This window comes from Danio aesculapii, chromosome 25, assembly GCF_903798145.1.
Source record: "Danio aesculapii chromosome 25, fDanAes4.1, whole genome shotgun sequence".
In the NCBI taxonomy this organism is placed as follows: domain Eukaryota; kingdom Metazoa; phylum Chordata; class Actinopteri; order Cypriniformes; family Danionidae; genus Danio; species Danio aesculapii.
In genome coordinates, this window is record NC_079459.1 from 1,568,525 (window position 1) to 1,588,524 (window position 20,000).

At 39.2% G+C, this 20,000-nt stretch overlaps 1 protein-coding gene across 1 annotated transcript in view; it reads left to right on the forward strand.

Annotated features, from left to right (window-relative positions):
* kif21a (kinesin family member 21A) overlaps positions 1-20,000 on the forward strand; it is a 71,932-nt gene that overhangs the window by 20,917 nt on the left and 31,015 nt on the right. The window contains exons 4-18 of the mRNA XM_056451441.1: positions 1,888-2,037; positions 2,921-3,055; positions 3,519-3,698; positions 6,210-6,325; positions 7,146-7,341; positions 7,780-7,969; positions 9,386-9,449; positions 10,249-10,458; positions 10,911-10,985; positions 13,797-13,881; positions 13,960-14,074; positions 15,810-15,998; positions 16,841-17,040; positions 18,810-18,917; positions 19,006-19,074. Of these exons, the coding sequence (XP_056307416.1) occupies positions 1,888-2,037; positions 2,921-3,055; positions 3,519-3,698; positions 6,210-6,325; positions 7,146-7,341; positions 7,780-7,969; positions 9,386-9,449; positions 10,249-10,458; positions 10,911-10,985; positions 13,797-13,881; positions 13,960-14,074; positions 15,810-15,998; positions 16,841-17,040; positions 18,810-18,917; positions 19,006-19,074 (2,082 nt within the window). The remainder of the gene's footprint in view (positions 1-1,887; positions 2,038-2,920; positions 3,056-3,518; positions 3,699-6,209; positions 6,326-7,145; positions 7,342-7,779; positions 7,970-9,385; positions 9,450-10,248; positions 10,459-10,910; positions 10,986-13,796; positions 13,882-13,959; positions 14,075-15,809; positions 15,999-16,840; positions 17,041-18,809; positions 18,918-19,005; positions 19,075-20,000) is intronic.

Genomic DNA, 20,000 nt, shown 5'->3' on the forward strand with positions numbered 1-20,000 from the left:
CTCCAAGATCACTAATTATCTATAAGCAGGTGTGTTTGATCAGAGTTCGAGCTAAACTGTGCAGGACACCGGCCCTCCAGGACTGAGTTTGCCCACCCCTGATCTAGACTCTAAGGGTGCTTTTACACCTGCCTTATTTAGTTCGGTTGAATCCGCACTAGAGTTCGTTTTCCCTATTGGTGCGTTTCGTTTGGGCAGGTGTGAATGTAGCTATCGCACTCGAGTGCGCAAAAATTAAGCTAAAAAGCGGACCGAGATCTCCTTGAAGAGGTGGTCTCACTATGCTTTCAAATGAACCCTGGAGCGGTGCGTTTATGGTGAGAACATGATCCGAACTAGAACAGACAAAGTACTGCGCCTTTTTGGACTAATCCAGCTGCCGTAGGCTGATGCGCTGTCGGTATGGAGGAAAAATATTTGTTGACAGCACTTTACCAACAGTTTTAAACAGAGAGAAAGAGAGAGAGAGAGGGAAAAACATTACCTGATGAATCGTTGGTAATGTTTCCTAAAGATGAGCATTTCGCAGTTTAGTAAAATTTAGTAAATTCATTTGTCTAAAGTGCTGTATACAAACTATATAGTATACTATGAGCAGGGATACAATCAGCCAGCGCAGTCGACCCTCCATAGTCAAAAGCGACATGTTGTACCTGCCGGTTTGTTTACTTGCAGGAGTTCCATTGGCATTCTCCCGCACGTTATTTCTGACCAATCGATAAGCAGTTTAGGAAATGCGTTCAACAACATCTGGCCAATGAGTGATGTGGATTTTGTCACATGACTGCATTTTGGTTTTTTCAATTGGTTCGGACAAAAGCGATCAGTGTGGTGTGAAAAGGAGCCAAAGACGGCAGAAAATGCTACAATGTATCATTTATTGCCCTTGGTCCGGACCAAATGAACTACAGATGACACTACAGCGTGTGTGTGTGTGTGTGTGTGTGTGTGAAGTTTCAGCTCAAAATACCACACAGATAATGATTATAACTCTCTGAAACTGACCCTTTTAGGCTTTGATCCTAATTGTGCTGTTTTGGTGACTGTCACTTTAAATGCAAATGAGATTGTGCTCTTTTCAGAAGAGGGCGGAGCTACAGATGTCTGTGGGTCAGCATAGTGGCAGATTCAAAAACAAGACAAACGTCAACGACTATAGAATACACAAGACGTGTCACTCGTATCTATTTGAATGGGGAAAAGTGTAACTGTCAATATGGTGAATGAAGCCCCGCCTACTAGCACAGGAGCCAATCATCAATCGCTATTTGGTGAAAAAAGCCCGCCTTTTAGTACAGGAGCCAATCATCAATCGCTATTTGGTGAAAAAAGCCCGCCTTCTAGTACAGGAGCCAATCATCGATTGCTGTAGACTGACAACACTCTGGGGGAGGGTTTTGGACCAGACGTGAGTTTCTGCAGATTTTGTGTGATTTGGAGGTTTAGAAATGAAACTAAAGAGCCAGATGTTGTTTAATTTTATTGGTGATTACTAATATGAAATTCAATCGTAAGCTTGGCAAGCAATTTTGAAGAGTTTGATGTTTCCCCATTCAGACAGAATGCCCGAGCACACTGCCCGAGAGGTGTTTCAAACATGGCTGCCGAGTGAAATGACTTGTCTTAAAGGCACTTTGCTAACATCCTATGGTAATGAGGGAGAGATGGTCACTAGTGGGCGGGGCTATCCCCCTCTGATGACATCATACAAAGGGAGAATGTAAATCAAAGTGTTTCTGCAGACTGTTTTGATCAAAACATACAATTGACATATGTTTACCATAAGAAGCTGGTTAGAGAATCCAATCATAAATCTGTGTCAATAACCACTCATAGTTTAGTAGCAGGTGAAAAGACTAAACGAAGACTGTATCTGTGTGTCTACAGCTGTATAATGAGGAGGTGCTGGACCTGTTTGACACCACACGCGACATGGAGTCCAGAAAGCAGAAATCACACATTAAAATCCACGAGGACGCCAGCGGAGGAATCTACACGGTCGGAGTGACGACGAGAAACGTCTCCTCTGAGGCCGAGGTGAGAACTGATATTCATTCATTCATTTTCATCCGCTTATCCGGGGCCGGGTCGCGGGGGCAGCAGTCTTAGGAGAGAACTCCAGACTTCCCTCTGCCTCGACACTACCTCCAGCTCCTCCGGGGGGATCCCGAGGCGTTCCCAGGCCAGCCGAGAGATATAGTCCCTCCAGCGTGTCCTAGGTCTTCCACAAGGCCTCCTCCCGGTGGGACTTGCCTGGAACACCTCCCTAGGTGGGCATCCAGGAGGCATCCGAAACAGATGCCCGAGCCACCTCAGCTGACTTCTCTCAATGTAGGAGGAGTTCTCTCTACTCCGAGCTCCTCCCGGGTACCACCCTGCAAAGGAAACTAATTTCGGCCGCTTGTATCCGAGATCTTTTCCTTTCAGTCATGACCCAAAGCTCATGACCATAGTTGAGAGTAGGAACGTAGATCGACCTGTAAATCGAAAGCTTTACCTTTCGGCTCAGCTCCTTTTTTACCACAACAGACCGGTACATCGACTGCATTACTGCACCAATCCGCCTGTCAATCTCACTCTCCATCCTTCCCTCACTCGTGAACAAAACCCCAGGATACTTGAACTCCTCCACCTGGGGTAAGGCCTTTCCTCCAACCTGGAGATAGCAAACCACCTTTTTCCGGTGGAGCACCATGGCCTCGGACTTGGAGGTGCTGATTCTCATCCCAGTCGTGTCACACTCGGCAGCAAACCGCCCCAGTGCATGAACCGATATTATACCTGTTAAAGTACCCCAGCTCAATATCCTGATAATACAGTAATCTGTGATAAAAGCTTCATCAGTTATTCACCAAAAGATAGGTTGAGGCTATCAGAAGCCTATTCACTGTACTGAAGTGCGCATGTGTGTGTTTTTCAGATGATGCAGTGTTTAAAGCTCGGCGCTCTCTCCCGCACCACCGCCAGCACGCAGATGAACGTCCAGAGCTCACGATCTCACGCCATCTTCACCATCCACATCTGCCAGATCCGTGTCTGCGCACCCGCTGACAGCGTGAGTTCAGCTGACATAATCAACCTCATTCACCTTCAGTGGAGAGGGCGGAGCTAACGGTCTGTTTTGGAGATTGGTGATTTGTGGAATTTTCTATATTAAACTCTATTAAACACATATTTTGTTCATGTCTGTGTATTCCAGAGAACTTTTCTAGGCTACGTCAACATTAAATGGAAGTTACGATAGCATGTTTGCTAAATATATTGTGTGAAACGGCTTCTGTAATAAATATGTAGGGCGGGGCTTGATTGGAAGGTTGTGATTTGCAATTGGTGGATCTTAGATGATTGACAGGTTGGTCCCGCCCTCACATGAGTAAAGACCAATATGAGAAGAGATGTTTGGTGAAGGGGGAAGTACACATTCAAGCTAAATAATAACATGCATGGATAAATCAATCATTAATAAAGTCTCCTGCAGTTTCTAGTATCTCCTAAAGTCTCCTTCGTGTTTTCCTCAGCCTCCAGAGCAGGACAACGAGACGGACAATCGCCTGGCCGGCAGCACGTCTGAGATGGAGGAGTTTGAAACGCTGACGGCAAAGTTTCACTTCGTGGATCTGGCCGGCTCAGAGAGGCTGAAGAGAACCGGAGCCACTGGGGAGCGAGCCAAAGAGGGAATCTCCATCAACTGCGGACTGGTCAGAAGCAGGAGTGTTACTCACTAGCTGTGTTTCCATCCACCTCTTTTTATGCTCATTTAGGATTCTTGCATAAGAAAAGTTGAATGAAAACGCCAAGATGTGCATGACATGTATTTATACATCTGATTTGGATAAACTTCACACTTTTAAATCTCGTCTAAAGACCCATCTTTCTAAGCAGCCTTTCTTTTAACTATTTTTAGTGAAGTTTCACAAACTAATGTCGAGAGGAGCACGTGATATGATTGACTGCAGCTGGTCTCTCATCTACAATCATTAGTTAGCCAATCAGATTAATCCACACCCACTATATATCCCCCATCCACCCCTTCTCCCTCTTTCCTGATCACCACCTGATCTCATACTCCCCTTACATGCTCTATTGACCGGGCGGGAGCCCTGGGCTCAGTTATCTCCGAGCTCAGGGTTCTCTCCTGGGACAGCATGCCAAACCTGCTAATAGCATCAGCAAGTGTCAACTCTTGAATCATGCTATTTTATATTCACGATGTGTTTGTACCTGCAGCTCCTTACATGCATTTAAAATGCTAATGTTTTATTATTTGTTTTAATTTGTTCTGGTATGGCTGTTGATGCTTGTTGGGCGACCTTGGGTGTCTAGAAAGGCGCCATTTACAAACAAAATGAATTATTATTATTATTGTTACCCCCAGTTCGTTAGAAAGAAAATAAAGAAAAAGGACCTCCACTTAAATAACCTTTATTTATTACACAAAAACCCTTTGGTAGCAGATTAGCCGAATAATCACAAGTAGGTTCTCATATCAGGTGCAAACGTGCAATATTTTCAAGCTAATTTGGGGCATAACCCAGTCTTAGATAATGTGCAAATATGCAATACTTGATAATCTTTATAATCGTAATTCAAAACAGTGACATTAACCATCTCCTGAAACCAGAAAAGACACCACCATCAATATCAAACATCCATCACAAACCTTTTAAACCTCAAAGACAACCCTTACAATACACGTACACAATACAAATACACAGCATGTAGCAAACATGTATCGCAATCATTGATCACATACCTGGACACAGCTATGATAGCTGTTACCCAGCATTAGCAACACCTGCTGCAGGTATCTCCGACTGCACATCCTATTTGAATACACATGATTACAGGCATTACCCCACTTAAAACTTCACATAACATGATTCTTCAAGCTTAGCTTTACCTCAAAAACCATTGACGCTGCTCAACCTTCCATAGCTGGTCCACATTATCTGATCGGCGTTGTCTGCCTGGCGTGCACGCCACACTTCCTCCTCACAACTGCCACTTTATTCATAACAGCAGCGTATGACCGGAATTTACCGTATTTCGCCTAGCCCCATTACCGTAAATACTCTACAGTTTACAACCATTACATTATTATTAAACGTTTTAGCTGTTAAGAAAACATGCGCTAAAACTACAATGGAAACGCATTTACCAAATACATTTCATTGTGCGCATCCAAAAGTGATGTGATTTAGTTTGAACAGATGATGTTGCGATGGAAATGTGTGTGACGCGATTAATGGACTTTGCAGCATTTCCAGCACAAGGGTTTATTATGCGATCTACGTCGTCATCTTGTACATAAACATAGTCAACCGTCTTTGCTCTAAGACAGGCTAATGGCCGCCGACACGCTCTCAGAAATGATAAATATTATAAAGTAGACACTGTCCTTATAAATAAACTGCAGAGTTTAAATCTAAACAGCTACATTCTTGACTAAAAAAGCCTCAGAAGTACATCTTGTTGCCCATCAACAGGAATATCTGTCAGAGTGTAGAGTGTCCTCTACTTGTTGCTGTATGCGGGCGGAGTAATACACATGGGTGAAGGGTTAAGAGGCTGGACAAGTGCTGTTACTAGCAGAATAGATTTCATCTGAATTGTTGTTTTGCTCATTTCTAAAACCCCTCCGCCATCAGTCCATCATCACAGTGCTTCAGTATTATTATTCTTCCATTACCAGTCCCCCGAGAACTGTCTTGAGCATCTGCCCGCGCTCCCAAAGAGCGTCTCACACCTCCAAAAGCCACAGCATTGCTTTCACTGAATTTTGTCTTCATCGAGGCGCAACTCGTTTATTAGAGAAGAACAAACACCACAGTGGCTTCTCCAAACACATCAAACTACATTTCTCTGGTTGATAGTTGCTCCAGTTAATCAGGAAGTGAGCGTTCTGTTCTCTTTGGCTCATTGGATGGAGACGCTGCTCTTATTCGCTAATCTTTTATGAAATATTCCAGTTTTGTGCATAAATTTGATTCACATCTTTGGACGGATACACAGCTAATGATGAAAACACTTCTCACACTATATTTAAATATTAAGAAAATCACTGCATCATGCTGTGCACACGCCATATGTCAGTCTTCATTATTCACTCGTCACTTTAGGGGTTCTGTGCTCTGGAAAGAATTTTCTTTGGGATAAATAAAGATCTCTTGTCTTACTGTGAATATAAGCGTTGTTTGTGTGTGCTGTAGTTGGCGTTGGGGAACGTGATCAGTGCTTTAGGAGACAGAAGCAAGCGCTCGACGCATGTGCCTTACAGAGACTCCAAACTCACCCGCCTCCTGCAGGACTCACTGGGCGGAAACAGGTCGGTGTCACAATACCTGCTGGATTCTCTCTTTTCTTTCATTACCGCCATTTTCTCTAATCACAACACAGCTTGAACATCATTGCATCATTGTTTGATTTAAACATGCTCTTGATAGGCATGACCGCTATGTCCTCGTCTCGTGTCTTTGTTTATAGTGTTTTTGACCCATATCCTTGCTGAAAAACGCTTAAACCAGCTTAGACTGGGTGGCTGGTTTTAGCTGGTTAACCAGCCTGGTTTTAGAGGGATTTTGGCCATTTCCAAGCTGCTTTCCAGCCAGGTCTTAGCTGGTCAGGCTGGAAAATAACCAGCTAAAAGGTTTAAGATGGACATAGCACATAGGCGCGTGTTCAGTAGTGGGTTTTCTAGGATGATTTAAACACTCCCTGCTGAAAAATCCAGCTTAAACCAGCCTAGGCTGGTTGGCTGATTTTAGCTGGTTGACCAGCCTGGTTTTAGAGGGGTTTTGGCCATTTCCAGGCTGGTTTCCAGCCATTTCCAGCCTGGTCTTAGCTGGTCAGGCTGGGAGATGACCAGCTAAAACCAGCTTGACCAGCCTAGTCAGGCTGGGAGCCCAGCCTAAACCAGCTATGTCCAGCTTAAACCAGGCTGGTCAAGCTGGTTTTAGCTGGATTTAGCTGGTCATTTTCCAGCCTGACCAGCTAAGACCAGGCTGGAAATGGCTGAAACCAGCCTGGAAATGGCCAAAAGCCATCTAAAACCAGGCTGGTCAACCAGCTAAAACCAGCCAACCAGCCTAGGCTGGTTTAAGCTGGATTTTTCAGCAGGGCAATCAGCATATTTTCTGTTGTCTCAGTCGGACCGTGATGATCGCCTGCATCAGCCCGTCCGATCAGGACTTCATGGAGACGCTGAACACACTGAAGTACGCTAACAGAGCGCGCAACATCAAGAACAAGGTGATGGTGAACCAGGACCGGGCCAGCCAGCAGATCAGCGCACTGCGAACGGAGATCGCCAGACTGCAGATGGAGCTGATGGAGTACAGGACGGTGAGCTCAAGTTATCCACTGAAGACCTATTAATTATGGCAGTTAAAGTACACATGAACCAGAAGCGGTGACTGTTTTTATGTTCATAGTGAGGCGGTTCCTAGAGAAACGGAATATTAAATGAGAAAACAGTGGGCGTGGCTTGTTTTTTCTACTGCGAGCTGATTGGATGTAGGGGTTCATTAAGAACTTGAGTTATTACACACTAACAGACTCCTCCTCCTCACTAGACGAGGGGCGTGGTTAAGTATATCCATAAACAAATAGCATGGAAGTCAGTGGTTAGAGGATTCCAGCATTGGTCAAAATACTTTCTTAAGCTTTCAACAGAATAGAGAAAGTCAAACAGGGCTGGAACATGTGAAGGGAGAGTAAATGATGACTGTCCCTGTCCCCAAAGTGAAATCACATTGAAAGTCTTGAATGGTTGTCCTCCAGGGGAAGCGTATGGTTGGAGAGGACGGGCTGGAGAGCATTAATGACATGTTCCATGAGAACTCGATGCTGCAGGTGGAGAACAACAATCTGCGCATGCGAGTGAAGGCCATGCAGGAGGCCATCGACGCTCAGGGGGCCAGACTCACTCAGCTGCTCAGCCAACAGGCCAATCAGCTCCTTGCCAGAGCAGGTACAGCAGTTCATGATCGATCAGTCAGTCAGTCAGTCAATCATTTGGTCAGTCAGTCAATCAAATAATCAATTAATCACTCAGTGAATCAATTAATCAGTCAGTCAATTGATCAATCAATGAATAAACCAATTAATCACTCGGTGAACCAATTAATTAGTCAGTCAATCAATCCAATCAGTCAGTCAATCGATTAATTGGTCAGTCAGTTAATCAAACAATCAATCAATAAATCACTTAGTGAATCAATTAATAAACCAGTCAGTCAATCAATTAATCAATCAAATCAGTCAGTCATTTGGTTGGTCAGTTAGTCAATCACCCGGTGAATCAATCAATCAGTCAGTCAGCCAATCAGTCAATCAATTAATTGGTCAGTCAGTCAAATAATTAAATCAAATAATCAATAAATCACTTAGTGAGTCAATTAATAAACCAGTCAATCAATCAATCAATCAATCAACCAATCAATCAATCATTTGCTCTCTCAGTCAATCAAATAATCAACCAGTCAGTCAGTCAATTGGTCAATCAATCAGTCAGTCAGGCAGTTAATCAAATAATCAATAAATCACTCAGTGAATCAATTAATAAATCAGTCAATCGATCAATCAATCAATTAATCATTTGGTTGGTCAGTCAATCAGCTAGTCAATCAGTCATTTAAATAATCAGTTAATCCCTTAGTGAATCAATCCAATCAGTCAGTCAATCAATTAATTGGTCAGTCAGTTAATCAATGAATCATCCAGTCAATTCATAAACCAATCAATCAATCAATCAATCATTTAGTTGGTCAGTTAATCAATTAATTGGTCAGTTAGTTAATCAATTAATCAGTCAGTCAATTAATAAACCAATAAATCAATTTATCAATCAATCATTTAGTCGGTAAGTCAGGTAATCAATGAATCAGTCAGTCAATTAATAAACCAATCAATCAATCAATCATTCAGTCTGTCAGTCAGTTAGTCATTCAATCCTCAATCAATTGGCTGGTCAGTCAATCAAACAATCAGTCAGTCGATCTGTCAATCAAACCTTCAGTCAGTCGATCTGTCAATCAAACCGTCAGTCAGTCGATCTGTCAATCAAACCGTCAGTCAGTCGATCTGTCAATCAAACCGTCAGTCAGTCGATCTGTCAATCAAACCGTCAGTTAGTCGATCTGTCAATCAAACCGTCAGTCAGTCGATCTGTCAATCAAACCGTCAGTCAGTCGATCTGTCAATCAAACCGTCAGTCAGTCGATCTGTCAATCAAACCGTCAGTCAGTCGATCTGTCAATCAAACAGTCAGTCAGTCGATCTGTCAATCAAACAGTCAGTCAGTCGATCTGTCAATCAAACAGTCAGTCAGTCGATCTGTCAATCAATCAAGAGGACTGCCTGTTCTGAATGTGGTCTCGTTTTTCAGGTGAAGGCAGTGAGGAGATTGGAAATATGATTCAGAATTACATTAAGGAGATCGAGGATCTGAGGTAAAGCAGCCCTGGAGAAGATTATCTCAGAGACATTTTTATATTTTTGCTAATTTATGCTTGTTATACATGCTAACAATCAAAACAATAATCTCTTAAACATGGAAGCAGTGAATACACTAGCAACATGATAATTGTGTTAGCAACATACTCGCATGTACTAATCGCACGGTAATAAAATATTAAAAATATATACTTTTGTACAATTAAACAATTTTATATATATTATACTTAATAACATGATGAGTGATTTAAACATGTTAAACACTCTAAAACATGACAGCAATGTGTTAACATGCTAGCAAGGTGAAAATATTAGGTAATACATGTTAGCAAAGTGCTCAATTATGCCTGGAATGTTTAACGTATTAACAACACAAAAGAACATACTAACGAAAACATTAAAAACATGTTTTATAACATGCTAAGCATGTTAGCAACATGATAAACATGTTACCAGCATCCTCAAATGTACCAATAGCTTTTTAACAACATGACATCAGTGATTAAAATGTGTTTAAGTGTAAAATCACCTGGATAAATGATCTAATAAATAGTGTTAGCAGAGTGCATTAACATGTTAGCCTCATAAAAAAAAACATGCAATACACATGCTAGCAACATGTTAGAATTGCGTTCAAAAGTGCAAGCAGTGTTAAGCATACATGATAACATGCATACTACATATTAGCAATTTGCAAAAACAACATTTCTAAAAGATGGTAGCAATTAGCTAAAACATGCTAGCAACATAAATACTCAACTTTTTCTATAAACCAAGTGTTTGTGTGCGCTCCAGAGCCAAACTATTGGAGAGTGAGGCGGTGAATGAAAACCTGAGGAGAAACCTGACCCGAGCGTCCAGCCGTCCTCAGTTCTACGGAGCGTCCGGAAGCTTCTCTCCGGCCCTGCTGGGACCTGACCCTAGCCAGGAGACCAGCGACATCATCGAGATCGCTAAAAAAGACCTGGAGAAGCTCAAGAGGAGGGAGAAGAAGAAGAAGAAGAGGTAAGGAGCAGCTATAGTATAGTTTTTAATCAGACTTGAAACACTTTGATTGACATTCTCCCTTTGTACGTGTCATCGGAGGGGGAAAGCCACGCCCACTAGTAGCCATCTCTCCCTCATTACCATAAGACATTAGTCTTGTTTTTAAATCTGCCATTTGAATCGGGTGTGTAGCTCCGCCCTCTTTTGAAAAGAGCACAATCTCATTTGAATTTAAAGCGACAGTCACCAAAACACCACAATTAGCATCAAAGCCTGAATTTTCCTAACAACTTGTAACATATAAGTCCCCTTTACATCAAAAACTAGGAGGTACGAGAGAATGTGATGGTTTTATGTCCTCTAGAATATGTTGGATGTGAGATGTGTTTTGGTCAGCAGCAGCAGCAGGCTGTGTTACTAACGTGTGTCCGCTGGCTCTCTGTGCTCTCTTTGACCTCCGACCGCTTCAGACTCCAGCAACTGCTGGCTGACAAGAGAGACGAGGATGAGGACGAGGAGGAAGAGGAAGAGGTGGAGGAAGACAGGTTTGTCTCTCTTTCGCCTCTCCTTCCTCTGGAATTACCCACAATCCCCTGCGCCTCACCCCCGCCTGCTGCCTTCACGTGACTTTAACACCGCAGAAGAGCCCACTTGACTTTATTCATGCGTTTGATTTGTTTGTTTGTGTTTGTTTGTTCATTTATTTACTTATTTTACAAGAATATACTTGAGTGAAACGTTTATTCACATTCATTTGCTTCATTCTGTCTTCATGAGCAGTGAAAATGAACATTTTTACAATCATTTTCGGTTCATTTTGAGTATTGAAACTGCCCTTTTGCTGCCATCTATTTACATATTTAAATGACATCCTGTAAATTAGTTTACTGTGTTATTTACAGTGGAGAACAACCTATAATTTCAAAAATTTTTGACATCGCACAACAACGTCCATTTCTTTACATTTAAGTGCTGTTGAGCGCGTTCTTAAACAGCGCTGATTGGCCATTGTGTTCACCAGTGCTCAACAGAAATGACTGTGATTGGCCGTGAAGGTCATCGAACTCACCGCTGTTTACTAAGTGTAACCACAGATACAGGGACACTGGAGCGTTTTAAAATCGTGAAGATCAGTCGATTCGTCAGCGGATCGCTCGTATGTCAGCTTATAAACAGACCAGCTGATCTTCACAGCTTTAAAACGCTCCAGTGTCCCAGTATCTGTGGTTACACTCAGTAAACAGCGATGAGTTCGGTGAACTGATGACCTTCACAGCCAATCTGTTGAGCACGTGAATACAACGACAAATCAGCGCTGTTAAAGAGCTTGCTCAAATGTTGGCAGGAAATGGGTGATTTATCGGTATTTTTTCAGTATCAAAATTCAGGATCAGGACAAGTCTACCTCTTGGTCAAATTTCAAATGACCCAAACAGGTGTATGTAATAATATTCTAAAAGGAAAATATTAATTTATGGTAAATACTGTCGTGTTTTTGAACCATTCTTTATTAAAGTACTTGAATTAATCTGTTGTGGTGATTGTATAGTTGCCACGGTAACACAATAACTACAGTAACATAAGCAAATGACCCAATACTGTACTTTAAGTTTCCCGCAACTATATATGATACTACTTAATAAGGTTAACTAAGGTTTACTACAGGTTTTATTACAGTTATTCAGTTCACTCAAAGTCGCTTAAAGGCAAGTCATTTCACTCGGCGGCCATCTTTGAAACGCCTCTCATAAGTATTATAATTTCCCTCAAGCATACGCTAGCACAAGCGGTTTCCGTAATACTGATTTATTTGATGGCTTTTTCCCCAAATCCACCGTGAAAACTAAACAACAAATACAAAACAAATGAACTTAATACAAATCAAAACATACATAAGCAAACAAACAAACTTTAGAAACTTCAAACACAAAATACAAATATAAAGCAAAATACCTCGTTGGCTGCATGCTATGTGAAAGAAATTGTCCCTTAAATCACTTGAAGTCCTTGTTGAAGTCAATACGTTCATTGACGAGCACATGCAAACAATTCACGTTTGCCGATCACTTGCTAACAGGAAGTGATAACCTCATAAGCAGTCAGCCATTTTATACAACCTCAGATTTCAAATTAAAAGTCCCAAACAAAATAAATTCACAAATAATACATGTAACTTATTCTCAATAGCAAGACATTATCTTAGAAAACAAACAACTTATATACATAATTTGTAAAGTAACAACAAACAGTTACAAGTATGCTCGGACATTCTGTCTGAATGGGGAAACATCAAATTCTCCAAAACTGTTTGCCAAGTTTATGATTACATTACATATTTGGAATCACCAATGAAATGAAACAACGACCGTCTCATGAGTTTCATCTCTAAACAGCCGAATCAAACAAAATTGGCCCAAGCTAATGTGCATGTGCACTCGAACGGAACGAGATCACGACACTAACCTTATTTATGGCTGTACTACACATTATCATCCTCTGGATAATGACCGTCTGATCGCGCTGCTCTTCTGAAGTACCTCCCAACTTGGTCTTGATGGCGAATCTCCTCCAGAAATGGCAGCGACTCTTTGTTTACAAGTTTCTGGGGCGTTCGAGTAGTCGCTGCTGTCATGTGATGTGCGTTTGACAGGACGGACTGTACCTCATGTTCATTTCATACAGATTAAAAAACAAAAAAACTTTTGTTTTCTAGTGTAATGGGTTCATTTAAAAGCGCAGATGTCAAGCTTTATGTTGATAGTTTTCCTATGTCTGTGAAGCAAGTATTCGCTGAGATTCCAGTGCGTTTGTTGATCACCAAACTGTCGTAAAAACACACGTCTGCTCCGAGCTTCTCCCCAGGAGAAAAGTCAGTCTAGAGTGATTGATGATTGGCTCCTGTACTAGTAGGTGGAGCTTCATTCACACACACTTATCCACCATTCAAAACCATATGAGTGACACATCTTGTGTGTTCTATAGGCTTCGGTTCACTATAGTTAATACAGTACACTGGAGCATTCAGAGTTGTCAGTACTGTAATATATAGAGTACAGTACAATTAGTATGGTTCAAATACACTAGTATTTACAATTAAATACTACAGTATTTTTGTTCAGTTGGGCTGATCATGATCTGTTCTAAAGCACAGTATGAAAATGGTAAGATAGATGTCAATAAATAGATGTCAGATAAAAATCCTATTCTTAAAATTAGACCAATCACATGTGTCATAACATCATCTTCCCCTCATAATTTTCAGTTTTCCCCCCAAATAATCCATGCTGCATATTTAAAACAAAGTTTATTTAACATTTCACACAATAGATTCTTAATTCAGCATGTTTCTCTTGCAGTGCCAACAAGGATGAGACTCAAGAAGACGGAGAACAGAAGACTGAGAGAGAGCATTCAGAATCAACCAATCAGGAGCCAGAGATGGTATGACTGACAGTCCGCTCGCTCAATCAGAACACAGCTTGATGGATCGGTCTTTGATGTGTGTAATGTTTTGTTTAGGAGGCCAGCGACCGTGAGGAAGGGGATGGAGAAGAAGATGAGGAAGATGTGGAGGAAGAGGAGATGGAGGCTGAGGAGAGCTCTGAAGAGACGGACTCTGAGCTCGATGAGAAGGGTAATAATGCAATTCTAGCACTCTAACTTAAGAGGATTTATTATTGACCGCTGTTCAAAACCAGCCTTCAAACTATATACTAAAAGTGATAAACATCCTTAAAAAGCACTGATTAAAATATTAAGACACAAATTCACATTAAAGGGGACCTATTATGCAAAAATCACATTTATAGGTGGCTTTTAAACATTAATTTTAAATTTAAATGTAGCAAAATTATCTTAATAAACGCATTCTCTATTTGTCTCTAATTAGTAACTAATTAATTACAAAAAAGCGAATAACGGGAAAAATGCATGCGTTCGTTCAGTATATAGACAAACACTAATTTATTCACTGTATAGACAAACACACTAATTTACTATATAGATAAACAGACTCATCCATTCACTGTATAGACAGACACATTCATTTACTACCTAGACAAACACACTCATTCATACATTATATAGACAAACACACTGATTTATTCACTATATAGACAAACACACTCATTCATTCACAGTATAAACAGACACATTCATTCACTACCTAGACAACCACACTGATGCATACATTACATAGACAAACACACTGATTTATTCACTATTTAGACAAACACACTGATTTATTCACTATTTAGACAAACACACTGATTTATTCACTATTTAGACAAACACACTGATTTATTCACTTTACAGACAAACACACTCATTCATTCACTATATAGACAAACACAATAATTCACTATATAGACACACTCATTCATTCATACACTATATAGACAAACACACAAATTTATTCACTATATAGACAACACACATTCAGTCACTGTATAGACAAACACACTCATTCAGTCACAGTATAGACAAACACTCATTCATTCATACACTACATAGACAAACACTCATTTTTTTCACTGTATAGACAAACACACTCATTCAGTCACTGTATAGACAAACACACTCATTTATTCACTATATAGATAAACACATTCATTCACTATTTAGACAAACACACTCATTCACTCACTGTATAGACAAACAGACTCATTTATTCACTATATAGACATTCATACACTAAATAGACAAACACACTCAAAACACTCATTCATTCACTATAGACAAACACACTCATTCATACACTATATAGACAAACACACATTTATTCACTATATAGACAAACACACTCATTCATTTAATATATAGACAAACACACGCATTTATACACTATATAGTCAAATACTCAGTCATTCACTATAGACAAACACACTCATTCACTATATAGACAAAAACACTCGTTCATACACTATATAGACAAACACACTCATTGATTTATTATATAGACAAACACACTCGTTTATTACCTATATAGACAAACACACTCATCCACTGTCTATATAGACAAGCACACTATTTTATTACCTATATAGACAAACACACTCATTTATTTCCTACATAGACAAACACACTCATTCATTCTCTATATAGACAAACACACTCATTCATACACTATATAGACAAACATATTCATTCACTATATAGACAAACACACTCATATCTACATGATAATATTATGTACAAACTGTAATTGAAATAATTTTCTGTTTAATATGAAATTACTAGTAATGAACAACAATAAATTTGTGTATAAATGATATAGCACAGATAACCAGGTTTAAGCCGCTCTTTGTTTTATTTTGACCTGCACATAATTCTAGCTCTGAATATGTGTGTGTTTTTTTGGTGTCGTTCAGAGGACTTCCAGGCAGATCTGGCCAACATCACGTGTGAAATCGCCATCAAGCAGAAGCTGATCGACGAGCTGGAGAACAGTCAGAGGCGTTTACACACGCTAAAACAACAGTACGAACACAAACTCATGATGCTGCAGAGCAAGATCCGCGATACACAGCTGGAGAGAGACCGCGTTCTGCACAGCATGGGTGAACAACAGAGGAAAAACACATGTTTTTATTCACTATATAGACAAACGCATTCATTCATTCACTGCATAGACAAACACACTCATACACTATGTAGACAAACACACCCATTTATTCACTGTATAGACAAACACACCCATTCATTCACTGTAAAGACAAACACATTCATTCATTCACTGTATAGACAAACACAGTCATTCATTCACTGTATAGACAAACACACTCATTCATTCACTGTATAGACAAACACATTCATTCATTCACTGTATAGACAAACACATTCATTTATTCACTGTATAGACAAACACACCCATTCATTCACTGTAAAGACAAACACATTCATTCATTCACTGTATAGACAAACACAGTCATTCATTCACTGTATAGACAAACACATTCATTCATTCACTGTATAGACAAACACATTCATTCATTCACTGTATAGACAAACACATTCATTCATTCACTGTATAGACAAACACATTCATTCATTCACTGTATAGACAAACACACTCATTCATACACTAAGTAGACAAACATACATTTATTCGTTCACTATATAGACAAACACACTTATTCATTTACTATATACATAACACATTCATTCACTGTATAGACAAACACTCATTCATTCATTCATTCACTATATAGATAAACACTCATTCATTCAAAATATAGACAAACAATCATTCATTCATTCACTTAGTATATAGACAAACACTTATTCATCCACTATATAGATAAACAAACTGACTCTTAATAATAATGAATATTTAGATTCTTGTTTCCTTCAAATTATAACCTGTTATACCATGTTTCTGTCTGTTCTGTTGGTGTTTCAGGCTCGGTGGAGTCATGCTCTGAGGACAAAACCAAGCGGATAAAAGCCGAGTACGAGAAGAAGCTCAGCGTCATGAATAAGGAGCTTCAGAAACTGCAGGCAGCGCAGAAAGAGCACGCTCGCCTGCTGAAGAACCAGTCGCAGTATGAGAAGCAGCTGAAGAAACTACAGCTTGACCTGACAGAGATGAAGAAGACAAAAGTAAGAGACCGAGCACCACTTCATACACTATAGACAAACACTATACACTATATAGACATTCATTTGTACACTATATAGATTAAATTTATCATTTATTCACTATATAGGCAAACACTCAATTACTATATACATAGACACACTTATTCATACACTATATAGACAAACAAAACTGTGCAGGACATCAGCCCTCCAGGACCGAGTTTGCCCACCCCTGATATTGACAAACACACTCATTCATATACTATAGACAAATACAATAATTCATGCACTATAGATAAACACTTTCTTTCATACACTACATAGATGACATTTATAATTTATTCACTATATAGGCAAACACTCATACAATTACTATGTAGACATACTCATTCATACACTACACATACAAACACACTCATTCATACACTATATATACAAACACACTCATTCATACACTATATATACAAACACTTATTCACTCACTATATAGACAAACACACTCATTCATTCACTATATATACAAACACACTCATTCATTCACTATATAGACAAACATACTCATTCATACACTATATATACAAACACACTCATTCACTCACTATATAGACAAACACACTCATTCATACACTATATAGACAAACACACTCATTCATTCACTATAAATACAAACACACTCATTCATTCACTATATAGACAAACATACTCATTCATACACTATATATACAAACACACTCATTCACTCACTATATAGACAAACACACTCATTCATACACTATATAGACAAACACACTCATTCATATACCATATAGACAAACATACTCATTCATACACTATATAGACAAACACACTCATTCACTCACTATATAGACAAACACACTCATTCATACACTATATAGACAAACACACTCATTCATACACTATATAGACAAACACACTCATTCATATACCATATAGACAAACATACTCATTCATACACTATATATACAAACACACTCATTCACTCACTATATAGACAAACACACTCATTCATACACTATATAGACAAACACACTCATTCATACTATATAGAAAACTAATTTATTCATACACTCTACAGATGAAATTTATCATTTATTCACTATATAGACAAACACTCATTTATACACTATATAGACAAACACATTATTTGTTAATTATATAGACAAACAAACTAATTAATACACTGTATACCATTAATTGATACTTTATAGACAAATACAGTCATTCATACACTATATAGGTGAACTGTAATTACTCACTATACAGACAAGCACTCAGTCATACACTATATAGACACATTCATATACTAATATAGATGAATTTTGTCATTTATTTAGTATATAGTCAAACACTCATTCATACACTACAAAGACAAACACATTTGTTTATTCACCATACAGACACATTAATTCGATAATAATATAGACAAACCCACTCATCAATACACTATACAGACAAACACATTCTGCAAACTGCAGCTCGTCCTGACAAACATGAAGAAAACCAAAGAGACCGAGCACCACTGTACACACACTCTCCATTACAGCAGATGGTCAACGGCGCCACCCGGTGGACAAACACACACACGTATATGACCAGTGCGGCAAACATAAAAAAATAGAGTGTGTGTGTGAGTGTTTGTGTGTTCATGAGTCTGTGTGTTCATGAGTGTGTGTTTGTGTGATAATGATAGTATGTATTTGTGTGTTCATAAGTGTGTATGTGTGTTTGTGTGTTCATGATTGTGTGTTAATATGTGTGTGTGTGTTCAGGTCCGTCTGATGAAGCAGATGAAGGAGCAGCAGGAGAAGAGCAGAATGGCTGAATCCCGCAGAAACAGAGAGATCGCCTCGCTCAAGAAGGACCAGCGCAAACAGGAGGTGCATGATGGGAAACAAGAGTGATGTGTGTCTGTGCGTGTGTGTTTTGTGTGTGCGTGACGGTGTGTGTGTTTTACTGTGTGTGCAGCATCAGCTCAAACTGCTGGAGGCGCAGAAGAGACAACAGGAGCTCATCCTGCGCAGGAAAACCGAGGAGGTCTCTTATTACACTCACTTTTTACAGATTTTGGATTATACAACACTGTATAGACAAACACACTCCTTCATACACTATATAGACAAACACATTCATTCATTCACTATATAGACAAACACACTCATTCACTAGACAAACACACTTGTTCATACACTTTATAGACAAACACATTCATTCATACACTATATAGACAAACACACTCATTCATTCACTATACAGACAAACACACTCATTCATTCACTATATAGATAAACACACTCATTCATTCACTATACAGACAAACACACTCATTCATTCACTATACAGACAAACACACTCATTCATTCACTATATAGACAAACACACTCATTCATTCACTAAATAGACAAATACACTCATTCATTCATTATATAGATAAACACACTCATTCATATACTTTATATACAAACTCACTAATTCATTCATTATATTGATAAACACCCTTATTCATACACAATATAGAAAAAAACACTCATTCATACACTATATAGACAAGCACACTCATTCATTCACTATATAGACAAACACACTCATTCATTCACTATATAGACAAACACACTCATTCATACATTATATAGACAAAGACACTCATTCATGCACTATATAGACAAACACACTCATTCATTCACTATATAGATAAATACACTCATTCATTCACTATATCGACAAACACAAATATTCATTCACTATATAGACAAACACACTCATTCATTCACTATATAGACAAACACACTCATTCATTCACTATATAGACAAACACACTCATTCATTCACTATATAGATAAACACACTCATTTATTCACTATATAGACAAACACACTCATTCATTCACTATATAGACAAACACACTCATTCATTCACTATATAGACAAACACACTCATTCATTCACTATATAGACAAACACACT